Source organism: Elephantulus edwardii, unplaced genomic scaffold, assembly GCF_000299155.1.
Source record: "Elephantulus edwardii isolate Elephantulus edwardi_28Jun2011 unplaced genomic scaffold, EleEdw1.0 scaffold00096, whole genome shotgun sequence".
NCBI lineage: Eukaryota > Metazoa > Chordata > Mammalia > Macroscelidea > Macroscelididae > Elephantulus > Elephantulus edwardii.
The window spans coordinates 13,150,420-13,166,085 of record NW_006399846.1 but is presented as its reverse complement, the minus strand read 5'-3'; the positions used below and the strand labels follow the sequence as shown (position 1 = coordinate 13,166,085).

Genomic DNA, 15,666 nt, shown 5'->3' with positions numbered 1-15,666 from the left:
ATCATAAATATGTATTAATACATATATATAGGCATACACATTTTTTTCCAGATTAAAGGAGAAACTGGCCAAAGCAAATGAAACAGGAATGATTTTTTTTAAAGTTAAAAATAGCCAAACTCACTGCTGTCAAGCCTATTCCAGCTCATAGGACCCCTAACAGAACCACTCCATAGGGCACACCTCCAACCAAGCCTTTCTTCCATGGCAGCATTAGGAGGTTTGAATAGCCAATCTTTAGGTTATCAGTCGAGTATAAAATATTTTAAAAGCCAAGAGGCCTTTTTAAAAAGTCAAGGGTGATTAAAAGAAGCAAGTGGACATAGGCCACAACAGACTGTATAAGATAGCAAATTCACCAAGTGAAACTTCATACCAGTGTTGTCAGGGGCTTTGAGTCTATATCAAAAAGAGAAAGGGGCAGGGTCAGCATTGTGCTGTTTCTGCTACTCTCCACCGAACAGTCAAGGCAAACCAAGGACTCTTTCATCCGGATAGTGTACAAGGCCTGCAGCCTGTCCACCTGTAAGAGGGAGGAAGGAGAGGTAAGACAGCTGCCACACCATGAACCAGGCCCAGCCAGTTTCCAGAAGCTGGAGCCACCACCCAGAGGCTCCTGAAAAGACAGCCACTGTGATCCTTGCCTAATACAAAGGTGGAAAACAGGAACAGTAATCATATTAGAGAACTATGGTAAATATTTTATATGGTTTATCTCTTTTATTCTGTAACATACTCAACCGAACTCAACTCATTGCCATTAAGTCAAAACCAATTCATAGTTACATTAGGTTTCCTCTTTTTTTTGTCATGAAAGATGATCACTTCTCCATTATCTAACACACAGTGGAAACAACGTGTATGTCTATAACTAAGGATTAGTTTTTGAAAGTTTAAAAGGGGTTCAGGTGTCCTAGAAGGGAGCTGTACTATTAATCCAGAGGTTGTACCTCCCCAGTGGTTCAAATGCACTAACAGCTTTTGTCGGAGAAAGATGGGCAATCTCACTGCATACAATTTACAGCCTCAGAAACCCAAATGGAGGTTCAGCTATGAATCCTAGTTTGAGTTTTGAAAAGCTAAAGCTAATCTATACAATAGCATACTATTAAAACTGATAGAGTAAACACAATTTTATTTATATGGATAATTATCCATGATACAGTGTTGCAAAAGGTCACAAAACAACATTATATTGTCATTAGGTGCCACCAACTCAACTTCAACGCATAAAGACCTATGTACAACAGATAGAGATAGAGCTTTGCACTGACCTTGAGCCATTGTCCAGTCTACAGTGTTCAAACCCATCGTTGCAGTCCCTATGCCAATCTACCTCATTCAAGGTCTTCCTCTCCTTCTCTGACCCTCCACCTTTCCAAAAATGATGTCCTTTTTGAGCAACTAATCCTTCTAGATAATATGCTCAAAGTAAGTGAGATGAAGTCTTGGCTTTAAGAGAAATTCTGGTTGTACTTCTTCCAAAATAGATTTCTCTGTTCTTTTGGCAATCCACACAGTATGATACTCTTTACTAACACCACAAGTTTCATAAGCATAGAAAGCAACTGAAAATACCATGTCTTGAGTCAAGCACACCTTACTCTATGAACTGACATCTTTATTCTTTAACATTTTTTAAAAGTCTTTAATAGAAGGTTTGCCCAATGCTGTACATCTTTTGATTTCTTTAGTGTTGCTTCCCTGGGTGTTGATTATAGGTCCAATTGAAATGAAACCTTTCCCAACTTCGTTCTGTTCTGCATTTATTATAATGTTGCCTTTTGATCCAAGTGTGAGGATTTTTGTTTTTATGATGTTGAGGTATCATTCATACTGAAAGCTATAGTTTTTCTTATTTTCTGTTAAGTGCTTGAGAATTGTCTTCACATCTTTTTTAATGTATGTGTATGTATATATGTTATATATGCACATACACATATATACACATACATATATAAGTACTATACACACACACACACACACACACCGTTGTATTTATCAAGTCAGAACTGACACAGAGCTGACCTGACTCTCCAGCAGGCTTTTAGAAGCATGGAAGGGGACTGCACAGCATTCTCCCAAGGAGCAGCTAGTAGATTCAAACTGTATACCATTATGCTAGCAGATCAATTACTCACAACTAAGTCATTGTTGTTGTTGTTGCTGTTGTTGTGTACCATAGAGTTGGAACCGACCTATAGCTGACCCTCCAGCAGGTGTTCAGAGGCAATAATAGCATGGGAGGAGATTGTCCATCCTTTTCATGCAGAGAAGCCTTTGGGATTTCAGTACAGCTTCCTGCCACCAGGCCCCAGACTCACCATAAAGCCCCTTTTAATATGTATGTTTTTGTTGTTGTTATTGTTCTTAGGTGCTATTGAGTCAAGTACGACTCATAGCAACCCTATGAACAATAGATCTGAATTCTGTCCTATCCTGTGCCATCCTCACAATCTCTAACACACTCAAACCCTTTGCTGCAGTCATTGTGTCAGTCTACCTAGTTTAGGATCTTCCTCTTTGACCATCCAAACATTTTCACCTTTGCAAACATGATGTCCCTTTCCTAGTAATAACCTAGTATCTATCTATCTATCATCTATTTTGTAAAAAGCTCATTTTTTTAAATTTCTTTTAACTTTTGTTTTGTCTGGTTTGGGGTTTTGTCCTCTCCTCTCACTCCACTGGGTTTCTAAGATTGTAAATTGCACAGGAAATGGCCTGTTTTTCTCCCAAGGAGATGCTAGTAGACTGGAACCATCAGAGAGGCATGGCCTTTGGGTTAATAACACAACTCCCTACAGATTACACCAGCAGAGCTCCTCTCGCCAATATTATATGAGTTAAGTGAGTATCTTACACTTGGGAGCTCTCTAGTTCTGGGCTCTTACCAGGTCAGGGTCAGTAAGCTGGTCTTTAATCAGGTTCCAGAATGTCAGGTAAAGCTGAGCAGCATCATGCTGGATGAAAACTATCAAAAAAAGAAAAGTCATCCCAGAGTTAGTGAGACCCCCAAACACACTGCTCACATTCCTGTGCCCTAGCTGCCCAGATGCAAAGAAACACTCACTTTGGATTTCTACTTCCTATAAGGGCTCTGTTTCTACTATAAGTACATTAAGAGTGTAATAAGTGGAAAAAGAAAGTTGTTATTTTTAAAAAAATTCTTAAAATCTGAGCTCCAGTACTATGTATCTTCTAACTGCTTAACATAAGTACCTTCCCTCTTCATTTACCACCCAATCCTGTTGGTCTCATTTGGGGTGGATGGCGAGCTCATTTTTAAAGCACCCATAGTCAATATTAGATTTCTTCTATATCTAACCTAAGTCAATCCTCTAATTGTGGCCCTAATTGGCCACTTAAATATCTGTCCTTTATGTATTTATTCACCCCTTTCCAAAAAAATTAGCAGTTCCCCAATGCTGACATCTAGCCTGCGTTTTCCACAAGGTTGTCTGAGTGAAAAAGAGAGAAAAGAATCATCTCAGTGACAGATGATGCTGGCTATGAAGAGGTGCATTGAGGCATGCAGTCTACAAATGTTTTATATTTATGTGTATATGTGTGTGTTTTATAAATATACATATATGTTACCTAAAACCCACATTCAGGATCCTATCCTACCACATCACCATCAGGCTCAGCTGGGGCCAGAGAAGACTGTCCTGTGCCACGATATTGGCAGGGCTTCTTGTCTTTATTATTTACTTTCAGAGACACATAAACTATTTTTCAGTTCATTGTATTGGGGAATGATTGTGCATTGCTAATTACTTTGTAGCACAAGTTATAAATACAAAGAACATCTGACCAAATGCATCAAAGGCCTCCTCAACCCTCCAAAATTTTCACACAATGACAGTCTTGGCAATTTCAGTTGTGTATTAGTGTTGATCACAGACCACTGGGAGAAGAAAAAGACCTACAGTGTTGGCATCTTTGTGTATACTTATTACTTGAGGTAATAAAGCTTATTTTCATTTAAAAAAAGACATTATGGTATATTCACACAACGGAATACTATGCAGCATGTAGGAGCAATACTGAGGGACTGGAGAGCATTATGCTGAGTGAATTAACTCAGTCCCAGAAGGATAAACATTATAGAAAACCATTATTATAGCATGAGTATAAGGATCTAAGAGGGGTCAGAAAAGGTGGAAGCAGAGGGATGAGGATGTGTAGGGAGAGGGAGAGCTGATTATCATGGGGTTGTACAATTTGATGGGTGGGGGTTGAGGGAAATTGAAAGAATTTGTTCTTGAAAACAAGGTATGCAAATTTTGTAAATAAACTAGTAGAAAATTTTTTAAAAGAAAAGAAAGAATAACAGAAAGTTAAAGAAAATTTTACAAAGAGAGGGACTGAGGGAGAGAGAAGCAAAAATTAATAGATAAGTTGAGTGATTGGAAAGACAACATAAAATAAAGGGATGATTATACACTATAATCAAGTTCATTAATGGTAATCCATAGTATAAGAAAATATGTCTATGATGTTTGAACAACGAATATGGTTTGTAAACCTTTACTGAAATGAAAAATAAAAAAAACTTCAAAAGTTAAAAAAAAAGCAATAGAGGAATACAGTATAAAAAGTAGAGCTTAGAAGTTACTCAAAATTAGAAGAAACAGCTACAAGCATACTTTAGCAATGGAACATGTAATGTACAAAGTATAAAAGTAGGAAAAGTAGAAGATGTCAAATGAACTGGAATACATGAAGATCAATATTCTAGGCATTAATGAACAGATTAACTAGCATGGGCCACTTAGAATCAAACAATTATATGATATATTATGCAGAGAATGAAAAACTGAAGAAGAAATAAGTTACATTCATAGTGGAAAAAGACAATTTCAAGATCTATCCTAAGTAAAATGGTATAGTGATATGATACTATCCATATGCATACAAGGAAGACCTATTAATACAACTATTATTCAAATATATACACCAACAACTAAAGCCAAAGATTGAGGATTTATACCAACTTCTGCAGTCCAAAACTGACCAAACATGCACTCAAGATGTATTAACAATTATGGGTTTCTGAAGTGCAAAAGTTGAAAACAATGAGGAAAGAATGGTAGCTCAGTATCAGCAGTCAAAACCAGGCCAGGAACAGACCATCACTACTCATCACATTACTCATGTGCCAGGACATGAAGCTGAAGAAAATGAAAACAATTTCGTAAGAACCAAAATTCAACCTAGAGTCTTAACTCAACTGCATTTAAAAATTATCTCTGGAATAGGTTTGAGGCATTGAATACTAATGATCAAAGGAGATGAGTTATGGGATGGTATCAGAGATATAATCCACAAAAAGAGAAAAATTTTGTTACAAAGACAGTAGAGGAAGAAAACACCAAAACAGATTCAAGAAGACTCTGAAAATTGCACAAAAGTGTCAAGAAATCAAAACAAAAGGGAGAGACACAGAAGTAAAAGGGATGAACAGAAAAATCCAAAGGACAGCTCAAGAAACAAGGCCAAGTATTGTAACAGAATGTGCAAAGAGCTGAAGCTGGATATTAAAAAGGGAAGAACACTTAGCATTTCTGAAAACAAATTCAAGCCTCATGTTTTAATACTTTAGAGATGCTAGAAGCAAAGCCTTGAATTATCCAGGAGGCATCAAAAGAAGATGGAAAGAATACAGAGTCTTATATCAAAAATAATTGGTTGACATTGAAAAATTTCAGGAGGTATCATATAAAAAAAGCCAATGGTAAGGAAGGAAGAAGCTCAAGCTGCAATTAATGCATTAGCAAAAAAATAAGGCATCAAAAATGACATGTTTCAACTAACAGATACAGCCCTAGATACGCTTGTCAGTCTATGCCAGGAAACTTTGAGAAAAGCTACTTGGCCAGCTTATTGGAAAAGATTCTTATTTGTTCCTATTCCCAAGAAAGGTGATCCAACAGAAGTTAGATATTATCAAATAATGTCATTAATGTCACATGCAAGCAAAATAGTGCTGAAAATCATCCAAAAACACATAGAACATTACATTGACACAGAATTTCCAAAAGTTCACGCTTAGTTTAGAAGAGGCCATGGTGTCAGGGGCAACACTGCTGATGTCAGATGGATTCTGGCTGATAATGGAGAATATTAGAAGAATGCCTACTTGTTTTATTGACTATGCAAAGGCATTTGACTGTGTGGATCACAACAGACTATGACTAACATTCAGAAGAATGAGAATCCCAGAACACTTAAATATGTGCATACGAAATCTATACCTAGACAAAGAATCTGTTGTACAAATTGAGCAAGGGAACACTGCACAGTCAAAAATCAAAAAAAGTATGAGTTGGTGTTGTATCCTTTCTCCATTCCTATTCAATCTGTATGTTGAGCAAATGATTGGAGAAGCTGGACTCTATGAAGAAGAATGTGGGATTAGGATTGGTATGTAATCAGTAACCTGTGTTATGCAGATGACACAACTTTGCTTGCTGAAAAGTGAGGAGGACTTGAAATGCTCGCTGCATCAAAAGATACAGCCTTCCATAAGTACTGCATCTCAACATCAAGAAGACTCAAAACCCTTACCACTGAACCAATAAGCTGCATCATGATGGATGGGTAAAAGATTGAAATTGTCAACTCTTTCATCTTACTTGGATCCACAAGCAACACATTTGGTACCAGCAGGCAGGAGATCAGGATATGTATTACACCAGGAAAATCTACTGTCAGGGCCTCTTGCAATTGTTGAGGAGCAATGATGTCAGTTTGAAAACTAAGGTGCACCTGATTCAGGCCATGGTCTTTTCAATTATTTGCTATGTACCTGAAAGCTAGATAATGAGTAAGAATGACATAAGAATAACTGATGTCTTTGAGCTGTGATGCTGGAGAAGAGTACTGAATATCCCATGAACTCCCAAAAGGCCAAACAGAAAGGTCTTGGAGAAAATGCAGCCAGAGTGCTACTTGGAGACACAGATAACAAATCTTCACTTCACATATTTTGATCATGTTGCTAGGAGAGGCTATTCCTTAGAGAAGAACATCATTCTTGGAAAGGTGCTGGGTCAGCAAAAGAGAGGATGACCACTAGCTAGACGGATTAACACAATGGCTGTAGCAATGGGCTCAATTCACAGGACAAAGAAAGGTCTTCCCAGCAAATTGTGCTGGACAAATGATGTTCACACGTAAAAGAATGACTGAGGCTGGATTCCTACCTCACACCATATGCAAAAATTAACTCACAATGGTCACAGACCTCAAGGTAAAAACCAAAACTGCAAAATCTAAAAGAAAGTAAAAAAAAGAAAGAAAAATAATGTTAAGTTACTGTTAATAGAGATGAAATTTCTTTTGGGGATGATAAAAATATGTTCAAATGAGACTGGGGCTCATTTTGTGAAGATACTAAAATCCTCGGTCTGATTTCTTTTAAATGGATTCAATAATCCTATTGTATATAAATTATATTTCAAAGGATTTTTTTAATTAACCTATTTATGATTTTTTTTTTTTTACAACATGCTTTCTCCATTCTATTTCTTTAATTCTTTTTCTATTTACCTGGGGCTGAATCACTTTCAAAAAACTCTCCTGCTTATTAGATCTACTGAAAAGTTGAATAAAAGTGAGAATGAGAGTAGTAAGAGGCCTGGGGGTAGAGCAGTTAATGGGCTTGGCTGCTAATGCAGCCTACCAACTGTTCCTTGGGAGAAAGATGTGGCAGTCTACTCCTTTGAGATTTACAGGCTTGAAAACCATGTGGGACAGTTCTACACTATCTACTGGTTGCCAGGGGGCAGTGGATTTGCTTTGGTGAGTTGTATGTGCATAAGTAGCATCCATTCTGCGCTTTCAAAATTTTTTCTGCTCTTCACAAAGGTCTTTCTTGTTCATTTGGTGCCTAGTGCTCCTACTCAAGCTCCCCCCCCCCCACCCAAGAACAGGAGGTCAGTCTTACAGGGCACTCTGCATTTCTGAAGGCAGTAGACCAGATCCAGGGGACACACTGCCTCCCAACGGCTGTCCTGCATCTTCTCCAGCAGCAAGAGCAACTGAAATGGGACACTTCTCTTCTGCTCTTCCTTGTCCCCGGGCACTGATACCCTGACAAATTAGAACAGCCAGGCATTAGTGGTTATCAGGATGACAATACTTGCATGTTGCATTGCTAACTGAAAGGTCTTCTGTTCATATTCACCAGCTGATCCATAGGAGAAAGATGGGAAATCTCCTCCTCTTAGGATTTACAGTCTCAGAAACCCAATGGAGGGTCATTTTGAATCAAAATCTACTCCACAGGAGTGGGATTAAAAAGTGGGAAGGAGGGATGAAAAGGGAGTCATTGCTTAGTCACTGAGTTGCTTCTGTAAAGATTGATGGGAAAATCTAGAAACAGCAAGGACGACTGTACAACATGATGAATGGAATTAATGTCCCCCAACTTCTAAGATGAAAAAAAAAAAGCCAAGTGTTTTGTTAGATACCGTTTTGGCACAGTGAAAAAGTAAATAAATAAAATCCGTTTAGAAACTTCTTATACCCATGGTTCTCAACATTAGTGCCCATTGCAGTTTCTTGGGCTACTGGTAAAAATCCCCATGTCAAGGTCATTCCTCAAAGAATTAAAATGGGGATTTCTGAAGGCAGATCCTAGTTAATCAGAATGTTTATGCTCCCCAGATGATTTCAATTATACCCTAAGTGGAGAACCACTGAGTTAGGGAGCTGGCTGCACAGAGTTCCTGGTGGAGAGGAAGACCATGACAACTGCTGCCCTTCCCCACCCCAGCCTTCCTAGTAATCATACTAGAATCAAGGAGACATGTACCAGGTCCTGGGACTACATACATAGTGGTCACAATGAAAAATGTCCAACTTAAAACATTTTCAAAACTGTCTTTCAAACTGAAAGACAAACACTTAGCTAAAAAGATTGCATGGAAAAAAAAAAGATTGCATGAGCAGATTATTTTTGCAGTAATTTGTAACTGTGTTGTTGTTGCTGCTGCTGTTGTTGTTATGTGCCATTGAGTCACCTGCAACTCATAGCGACTCTATGTACAAGAGCCCTAAACCCCTGCTCTATCTTATGGCAATCTCACCATCTCCCACACACCTATCCCGACTACCCCAGTCACTGAATCAATCCACCTCATCGAGGGCCTTCTCCTGCACTGTCCCTCCACCCTCCCAAGCACGACGTCCTTCTCCAAGGATTGGTCCCTCCTTGCAACATGTCCAAAGTATGTCAGATGAAGCTTCAGAATCCTTGCCTCCAAGGACCAGCCTGGTTTAACCCTCTCTAGGTGGAAGCTATTCTTTTTCTTAGCAGTTCATAACTATAGTGGTAATAATTGTACTGTTAACCAAAAGGTCAGCAGTTCAAATCCATCTGCCACTCCCAGAAATAAAGCTTAGCAGGCTTCTGTAAAGATTTACAGCTTAGGAAACCCAAAGGAGGGTTGTAATGAACTAAATCTCAATGCAAATCTCCTCAGAGTACTGGGTGGAACTTAATCCTCCCCCAGGATAAGCCCCTTGCCCTCAAATTTTACTGCTTTCAATGAGCATTTCTCTTCCCCTTTTGAGTATATCAAATCAGCCTCAGGGCAGACTTGCACAATTTCAAAATTTACACTACCTAGTAATCATTTATATCAAACATCTTAACATTAAATCAACAAAAATTTTAACCATACAATATATCTTAGCATTAATATATTAACCAAAAAACCCCAGAAACAGCAATCAATATTCATAAAGTTAAATAAACAAAAACCTTAACACATAAACCTTTCAAGGAATTAAGAGTTTCAACTTCATTCTCCACTCTTAACTTATCTCATTCATATGCATATGGCCTTAAGCCAAAAGTAGCTTAACTTTTCCCTCCATTTTAGTCACAGCAAAACTAGTCATTTTAACTGCACTTCCCAAACTCATAACTTTTTACAAAATCCTACATTCCCATGAGTTTGGAGCCATCACGTTGAATATCACTTCTGACATCAACTGTAAAAAGAGCAAGGGCTGCATGAGGACACCCATATCTTACCTTTACCAACTTCACAAAGGATAACTGTCCCCATCAACAGCATCAGCAACAATAAGACCCATTCCCATGAGTTCAGACATGTCTCTCACACTTCTGGAGGACCTTTTTATACTCATCTCAACACCAATCGTACTGCTTTCCTGGGTCCAAAATCTGATGCAGTACCTCACAGACCACACAGAACCGTACTGGGAAAGTTAACAGTTATTCAGGTTAATAGCAGAATTCAATCAGGACAGTTTCCAAAATGTGCTTGCAGGCACCTCAGCCCTGAGCCTCACGGCTTTAAGACTAGTGTTACAAAGTTCTCAGTCCTGCCAATAGTGGCTCTCCGTCAGCCCCCTTGCCAAGTTTTCCAACAAACTTGGGCCCAGGTGTTTAGCTTAGCTCTGGTTCTCTGTGTGGTGGGGTAACAGTCAGCTCTATCACATGTCAGACCTCTTTGGTCCTCTGCCTTGTCTATGGCTGCTGGTGTAGCTGGGGAAAGAATTTCTGGGCCTGAAGGACATACTACATCCTCTTGCTGCTGCTTCTCTAGTGGGGAAATTCTAATCTGCTGCTGGAGCTGATCAATTTATTGTTGAGAATAGCCAATCCTCTTGTAGATTGGTGAGACTGGCCAATCCTTTTGTGGAAAGATGAGATAGTAAATCCCCTTGTGGATAGGCTAACATGTCCTATTCACACATTATCCCATTCCCTGCCCCTTCCACATGGCAGAGTCAAGTTCAGGGGCTAGGAAAGCCATACTGGAAGATAAACTCCACAGAAACCAAATGGAGGATTGTTACGAATCAGAACTGAGTGATGAATGGACTTATAGGCATCTCTCAATGTTTCATGCCAATAAAATCGGGGGAAAGAAAGAGAATAAGGCAAAAAAAGAAAAAAGGAGATGGAAGTGTGTATGTGTGTGTAAGAAAAATTAACAGAGAGACTCATAAACCTATCTACTGACTTACACTTTCTCTGACAGTCACCTAGTCCCAACTCCCTTCTAAGCAAATCCAGTGGCAACAAGTCATTTCCAATTCATGGTGGCTTTGTGAGAGTCAGAGTAGATCTGTGCTCCAGAAGGCTTTCGATGGCTTATATTTTGGAAGTAGATCATCAGACCTTGCTTCCAAGGTGCCTCTGGATGAATGTGAACCTCCAGGTTTTTGGTTAGCAACACAGTCCATTAACTCTTTGTATCTCCCAACAACTTGACCCAAAAGCACTAGTGTCAATCCTGGCTACACTTTAAAACACTTGAGGGAGCAGGAAGATTCCTAAAAGCTTTAGTGCCTGAGGTCTATCCAGACAACTGATAAAAATGGGTTTTCTAAGACTTCGTAGGTGATTCTAATGTATAGTCAAAACACAAGATTCCCTCTGCCCCCAGAAGCTTTTCAAAGAACACTTCTAAAAGTTTAAAGTCCAAGTCACTGTAAAAAGCTTAATGTTTGAAAAATATAAGGAAATGTACATTTATTAGCCTGAAAAATAATCCTACCTCTTCAGTATCTTGGTGAAGTCCACATTCATTTTGAATAGTTGGATCAGGGAGTTAAGGCAGCAGGTCTGTCCAAGGTTATGTAAACCAACCAAGCCTAAAGAAGGAAGAGAAAATTTACCAAGGGCAGGGATTTAAAAAAAATAATTTAATGCTTATTTAAAACCTACTAAAGACATAAAACCTCATAAAGTATTGTTGGAGGACAAAAAACTCCTTCAAGGAATTTGTAAACAAGCTAGAAAAAGGTCAATGACAGTAAAAGTCTCACTAGTCCATTAGGAGAGTGATCACAAAAAGGTGTATTGTCAACTGATAAATGAGTAGTACAGCAACTGTAAGAGCAAAGAAAAAGAAATATTACAGAAACGTAAGCAGCAGAAATAGGGGTTCATCCTACTCAGATTGTTTCTTACAGGATTGAACCTGTATAAGACCCACTCCCCATGCTAGTCTGCATCGGCCCCTGCCTAGGTTCATCATATTAACAATTCATGACAATTCTAATTCTAATTCAATCCCACAAAGAACTGTGCTCCATAGAATTTTCAATAGTTTCCTTCTTAAAGAAAGATTGCCAAGCCCTTCTTGCAAGGCACTCCTGGGTAAATTCAAACTTCCAACCTTTTGGTTAGCAGCTGAGCTCTTAACCAGAGACTTCATTATCCAAGGACTTTATAGAAATGGAAAAAATAAGAAGAAAGAGCTGGCGAAAATCCAGCTAATTGCAACTACTCCAGTGAGGCTGGAAGCCAGGAGAGAGTTATAAGGGTCAAGAAAACCAAAGTATAACATTTCTCTGACCAATCTACTTCTTCCCTACCCAGTCTTGAGCTCAGCAGACCTAACAGGTCTCTGAAGAGAGAAGAACACTACTACTCTTAGGGAATCAGTGGGAAAGGAATTAAGAAAAGAAAGCTCCTAGCAGAGCAGGTGAGCCAAGATTTCTGCTCCTGTGATGGTTGGACTAGGTGCTCACAGCACAGATGTAAGAGCAAAGATCAGCACTGCTGCTGCCATACTGTATGGTTTAGGGTAGTTTCCACAGATTATTTAATCTTCTCAATGACCCAAATAGTAAGGCTATTCTTATCCCATTTTACAGATTTCAGAAGAAAGCACAGGTGGCATGGTCCCTAGGAGGTTGTGCTGCTAACCCAAAAGTTCTGGTGGTTCAAATCCACCAGCTTCTACGAGGGAGAGAGTTAGACAATCTCCTCCTGTGTGGTTTACAGTCTCAGAGAGTCCCCTGGAGGGTCAGCTCTGAGTTCGTTCAGACACCACACCAATGAGTGAGGGAGTGAGTTACAGAGGCAGAAATGGTGGAAATAAGATTAAGAGCCATTGCTTAATATACTTTGCCTGGTACAAAGCATATTGTTTCAGAGCATAGTAGGTGAACTAAGAGTTCAAAATGAGAGAAACAAGGAGGGAGTAAAAACCATGAGGGTGGTCCCAGGCATCGAGGGGTCTGCCAAGTTCTCTCTTCCTCTTCACGTTGCTGTCCTCCTGCTTCTCTTCAACATGCTCGCCTGGCAAAGGCTGAGGTGCAGCCAGGACTGCTTGGTACGTTGTCCCCAGGATCCCAAACACTTTGCCCATCAGGGATCACTCCAAAATCTCCAGGTGCTGTAGCGAGGCCTCTGGGATGTTGCAGGAATTCGCCTAGTCCAGAACTTCCCCCAGATGCATGCACACTGCAAAAAACGAACCACAGGCAATGAAGGGTAAGAAAAGAGTGGAGGCATCTGTGTTTACAGAGAGGGGAGGGTCTGACACGAATTCCTCACCAGGCTCTAGGGCTAAAAATGGCCACTGGGCTGGTCACTCCTACCATTCATTCCACACTCTTCTATTTTCTCTTCTCTCTCCAGCCACAACCTCAGAGTAGATTGCCATGTCCCCCAAATAAACTCTTCCTCCTACTCCTCCCAGATCCCCCACCCCAATAAATGATACAACAGTCACTGAGGGGTCCAAGCCAGAAACCTGGCTATCTCCTTGCTCCTCCCTCCCATGTTCAAATATCAGCAGACGCTGTCGTGCTATCAACCCCCAAAGATAGGCAGTTCAAATCCCCCAGCTGCTCACTGGGAGAAAGATGAGCAATCCTCTCAGATGCAATTTACATTCTGAAAACGTGCCATGAGTTGGTTCTGTTTCAACAGTTCATAACAACAAAGGCTTTTCATGGTTAAGCCCTAAGCTGCTAACTTCAGCAGTCCATTTCTTTTTTTTTTTGTACACCAAGGCTTATAGCAGCTTTATTTACTACATCAAGAACATGGAAAGAGCTCTAATGCCCAACCACAATGGAATCGACTGAGAAATTATAGTACATTCAATGTATACATAGTATACTCAATGGCATACTAAGCAGCACACAGCAATGATTTTGTAAATTACTACTTAACATGGGAGGAACTGGAGAGAATTATGCTAAGTGAACTCAGTCTCATAAAGACAAATATTGTATAAGACTATAGTTGTAGAACACGTATGAGGATCCAAGGGCAGGGGGCTTAATCACAGGGTCACACAACTTGATGAGTGGAGGAGGAGGTGGATAAAGGAAAATGGAAAGATCTGGTGTGAAAAATAATGTATATGGACTTTATGAATGTTCTTAGAAAGCCAGTATATAATTTTTAAAGTAATTTTTTTTAATTTAAAATGAAATCTTAGATGAGAAAGCTAAATGACATTTAGTAAGAGCACAGAAGAAGAGGGATTGGATCTCAGCTCTCCCGATTCCAATCCAGAGTCTTTACAGCATATTCCACTGAAGTCCCAGGATCTTATACTCTTAGTCCCCCAAATCTAAGAAAAGAAAGCCCTCTTCTCCATGACTTGTTTGTCCTCATTATTATGCCCTGGCTTTCCTTTATCCAGTCCCTCATTTAAGGAAAGCTGAGCCCTGCAAACTACATTTCTCAGGCTTTCTTACCACTGGGCTAGACTCAGTCAGTGAGAGGAACTAACAGGAGGGTGGCAGTTGGGGGGAAGGGAGAAGCTGGGCTATCTCTCCTTCTCATTTTGTTTAGGGGATTTCTAAACCAGTGCTTGATTTCCTCTCTGGTTTCAGCTCCTATAGTACAGCCTCTTTCCTTAGTCCCAGTTCTTGCCTCCCAGCACCATCCACCATGAGCTCCTCTCAGACAGCTTCCAACATGGTTCTGTTTCCTTGGCGCCTTGCATTTTGATTTCCACCAACATTCCCTCTCTTCTGGCTCCTCCAGTCCTAGGGGCAGAATATTTTCCTGCTGATTCTAATCACTACACTGTCTCACCATACACTGGTTGACTTTTCACCTATTCCAATGTTTCGGTTTTTGTTGGGTTTTTTCCCTTTCTTTTTTATTACTAATTTTAATAAACATTTACAGAGACTTTGGATTTCCGTTCATTCATTGTTGCATTTTTCTCCCTGCCCACCCCTCTCCCCCGATAGCAGTCTGTTTCTAATAAAGAGTTATAAACTGGGAACCCTACGGGGCAGTTTTATCCTGTTCTATGGAGTTACTACCAGTCAGGAAAAACTAGGTGCCAGTGTTTTGGTTTTAAAGATTCTCACAGGTACTGCGCATACAGTTCTTTTGCAACACCTTTGATTTCTTGGAACATTCCTACCAATGCTGCATGTCCAGTAAACTATCCCCTTCCTCTAAGAAGCTCACCATGACTTGGATGTTATCTCTGCTTTCATTACACTTGGAACAAATTGTTCAAATAATGGACTCCTTAAATTCTAATATGGGGTCTGTTTATCTCTGCATATGTGCATACCAAGATAAGCAGCCCAGAGCCCCTTCAGGATGTTGTCTGCGTCAAGTGGGGTGCTGGTGGCTCACAGCTCCAGTCAAGTTTCTCTCAAGGAATTCTCCCACTTAAGAAAGCTTCACAGACACACCCTGCCCCTGAGAATGGCACTCTCTATCCAATGACAGGAAGATGAAGGTGTATCTAGTACTTCCTCCTTAGCTCTGAAAAGTCCCAGGCCCCAGCTCTGCTGAGAATCACCAGAGAGCCTTTGTTTTGACTGTGACTTCATGGCAGTTCTGCTGCTCTTGTCACCTCCCCTTCTCTCACCCTCCCAGATGAGACTCCAAGTGCACCTCTA

The 15,666-nt window shown here is 40.0% G+C and overlaps 1 protein-coding gene across 1 annotated transcript in view; it reads right to left on the bottom strand.

Moving 5' to 3' along the window:
• USP18 (ubiquitin specific peptidase 18) overlaps positions 1 to 13,148 on the bottom strand; it is a 22,791-nt gene extending 9,643 nt beyond the window's left edge. The window contains exons 1-5 of the mRNA XM_006891384.1: positions 12,989 to 13,148; positions 11,547 to 11,643; positions 7,955 to 8,100; positions 2,895 to 2,974; positions 376 to 523 (exon numbers count right to left, since the gene is read on the bottom strand). Of these exons, the coding sequence (XP_006891446.1) occupies positions 376 to 523; positions 2,895 to 2,974; positions 7,955 to 8,100; positions 11,547 to 11,643; positions 12,989 to 13,148 (631 nt within the window). The remainder of the gene's footprint in view (positions 1 to 375; positions 524 to 2,894; positions 2,975 to 7,954; positions 8,101 to 11,546; positions 11,644 to 12,988) is intronic.
• Positions 13,149 to 15,666: the final 2,518 nt, after the last annotated feature.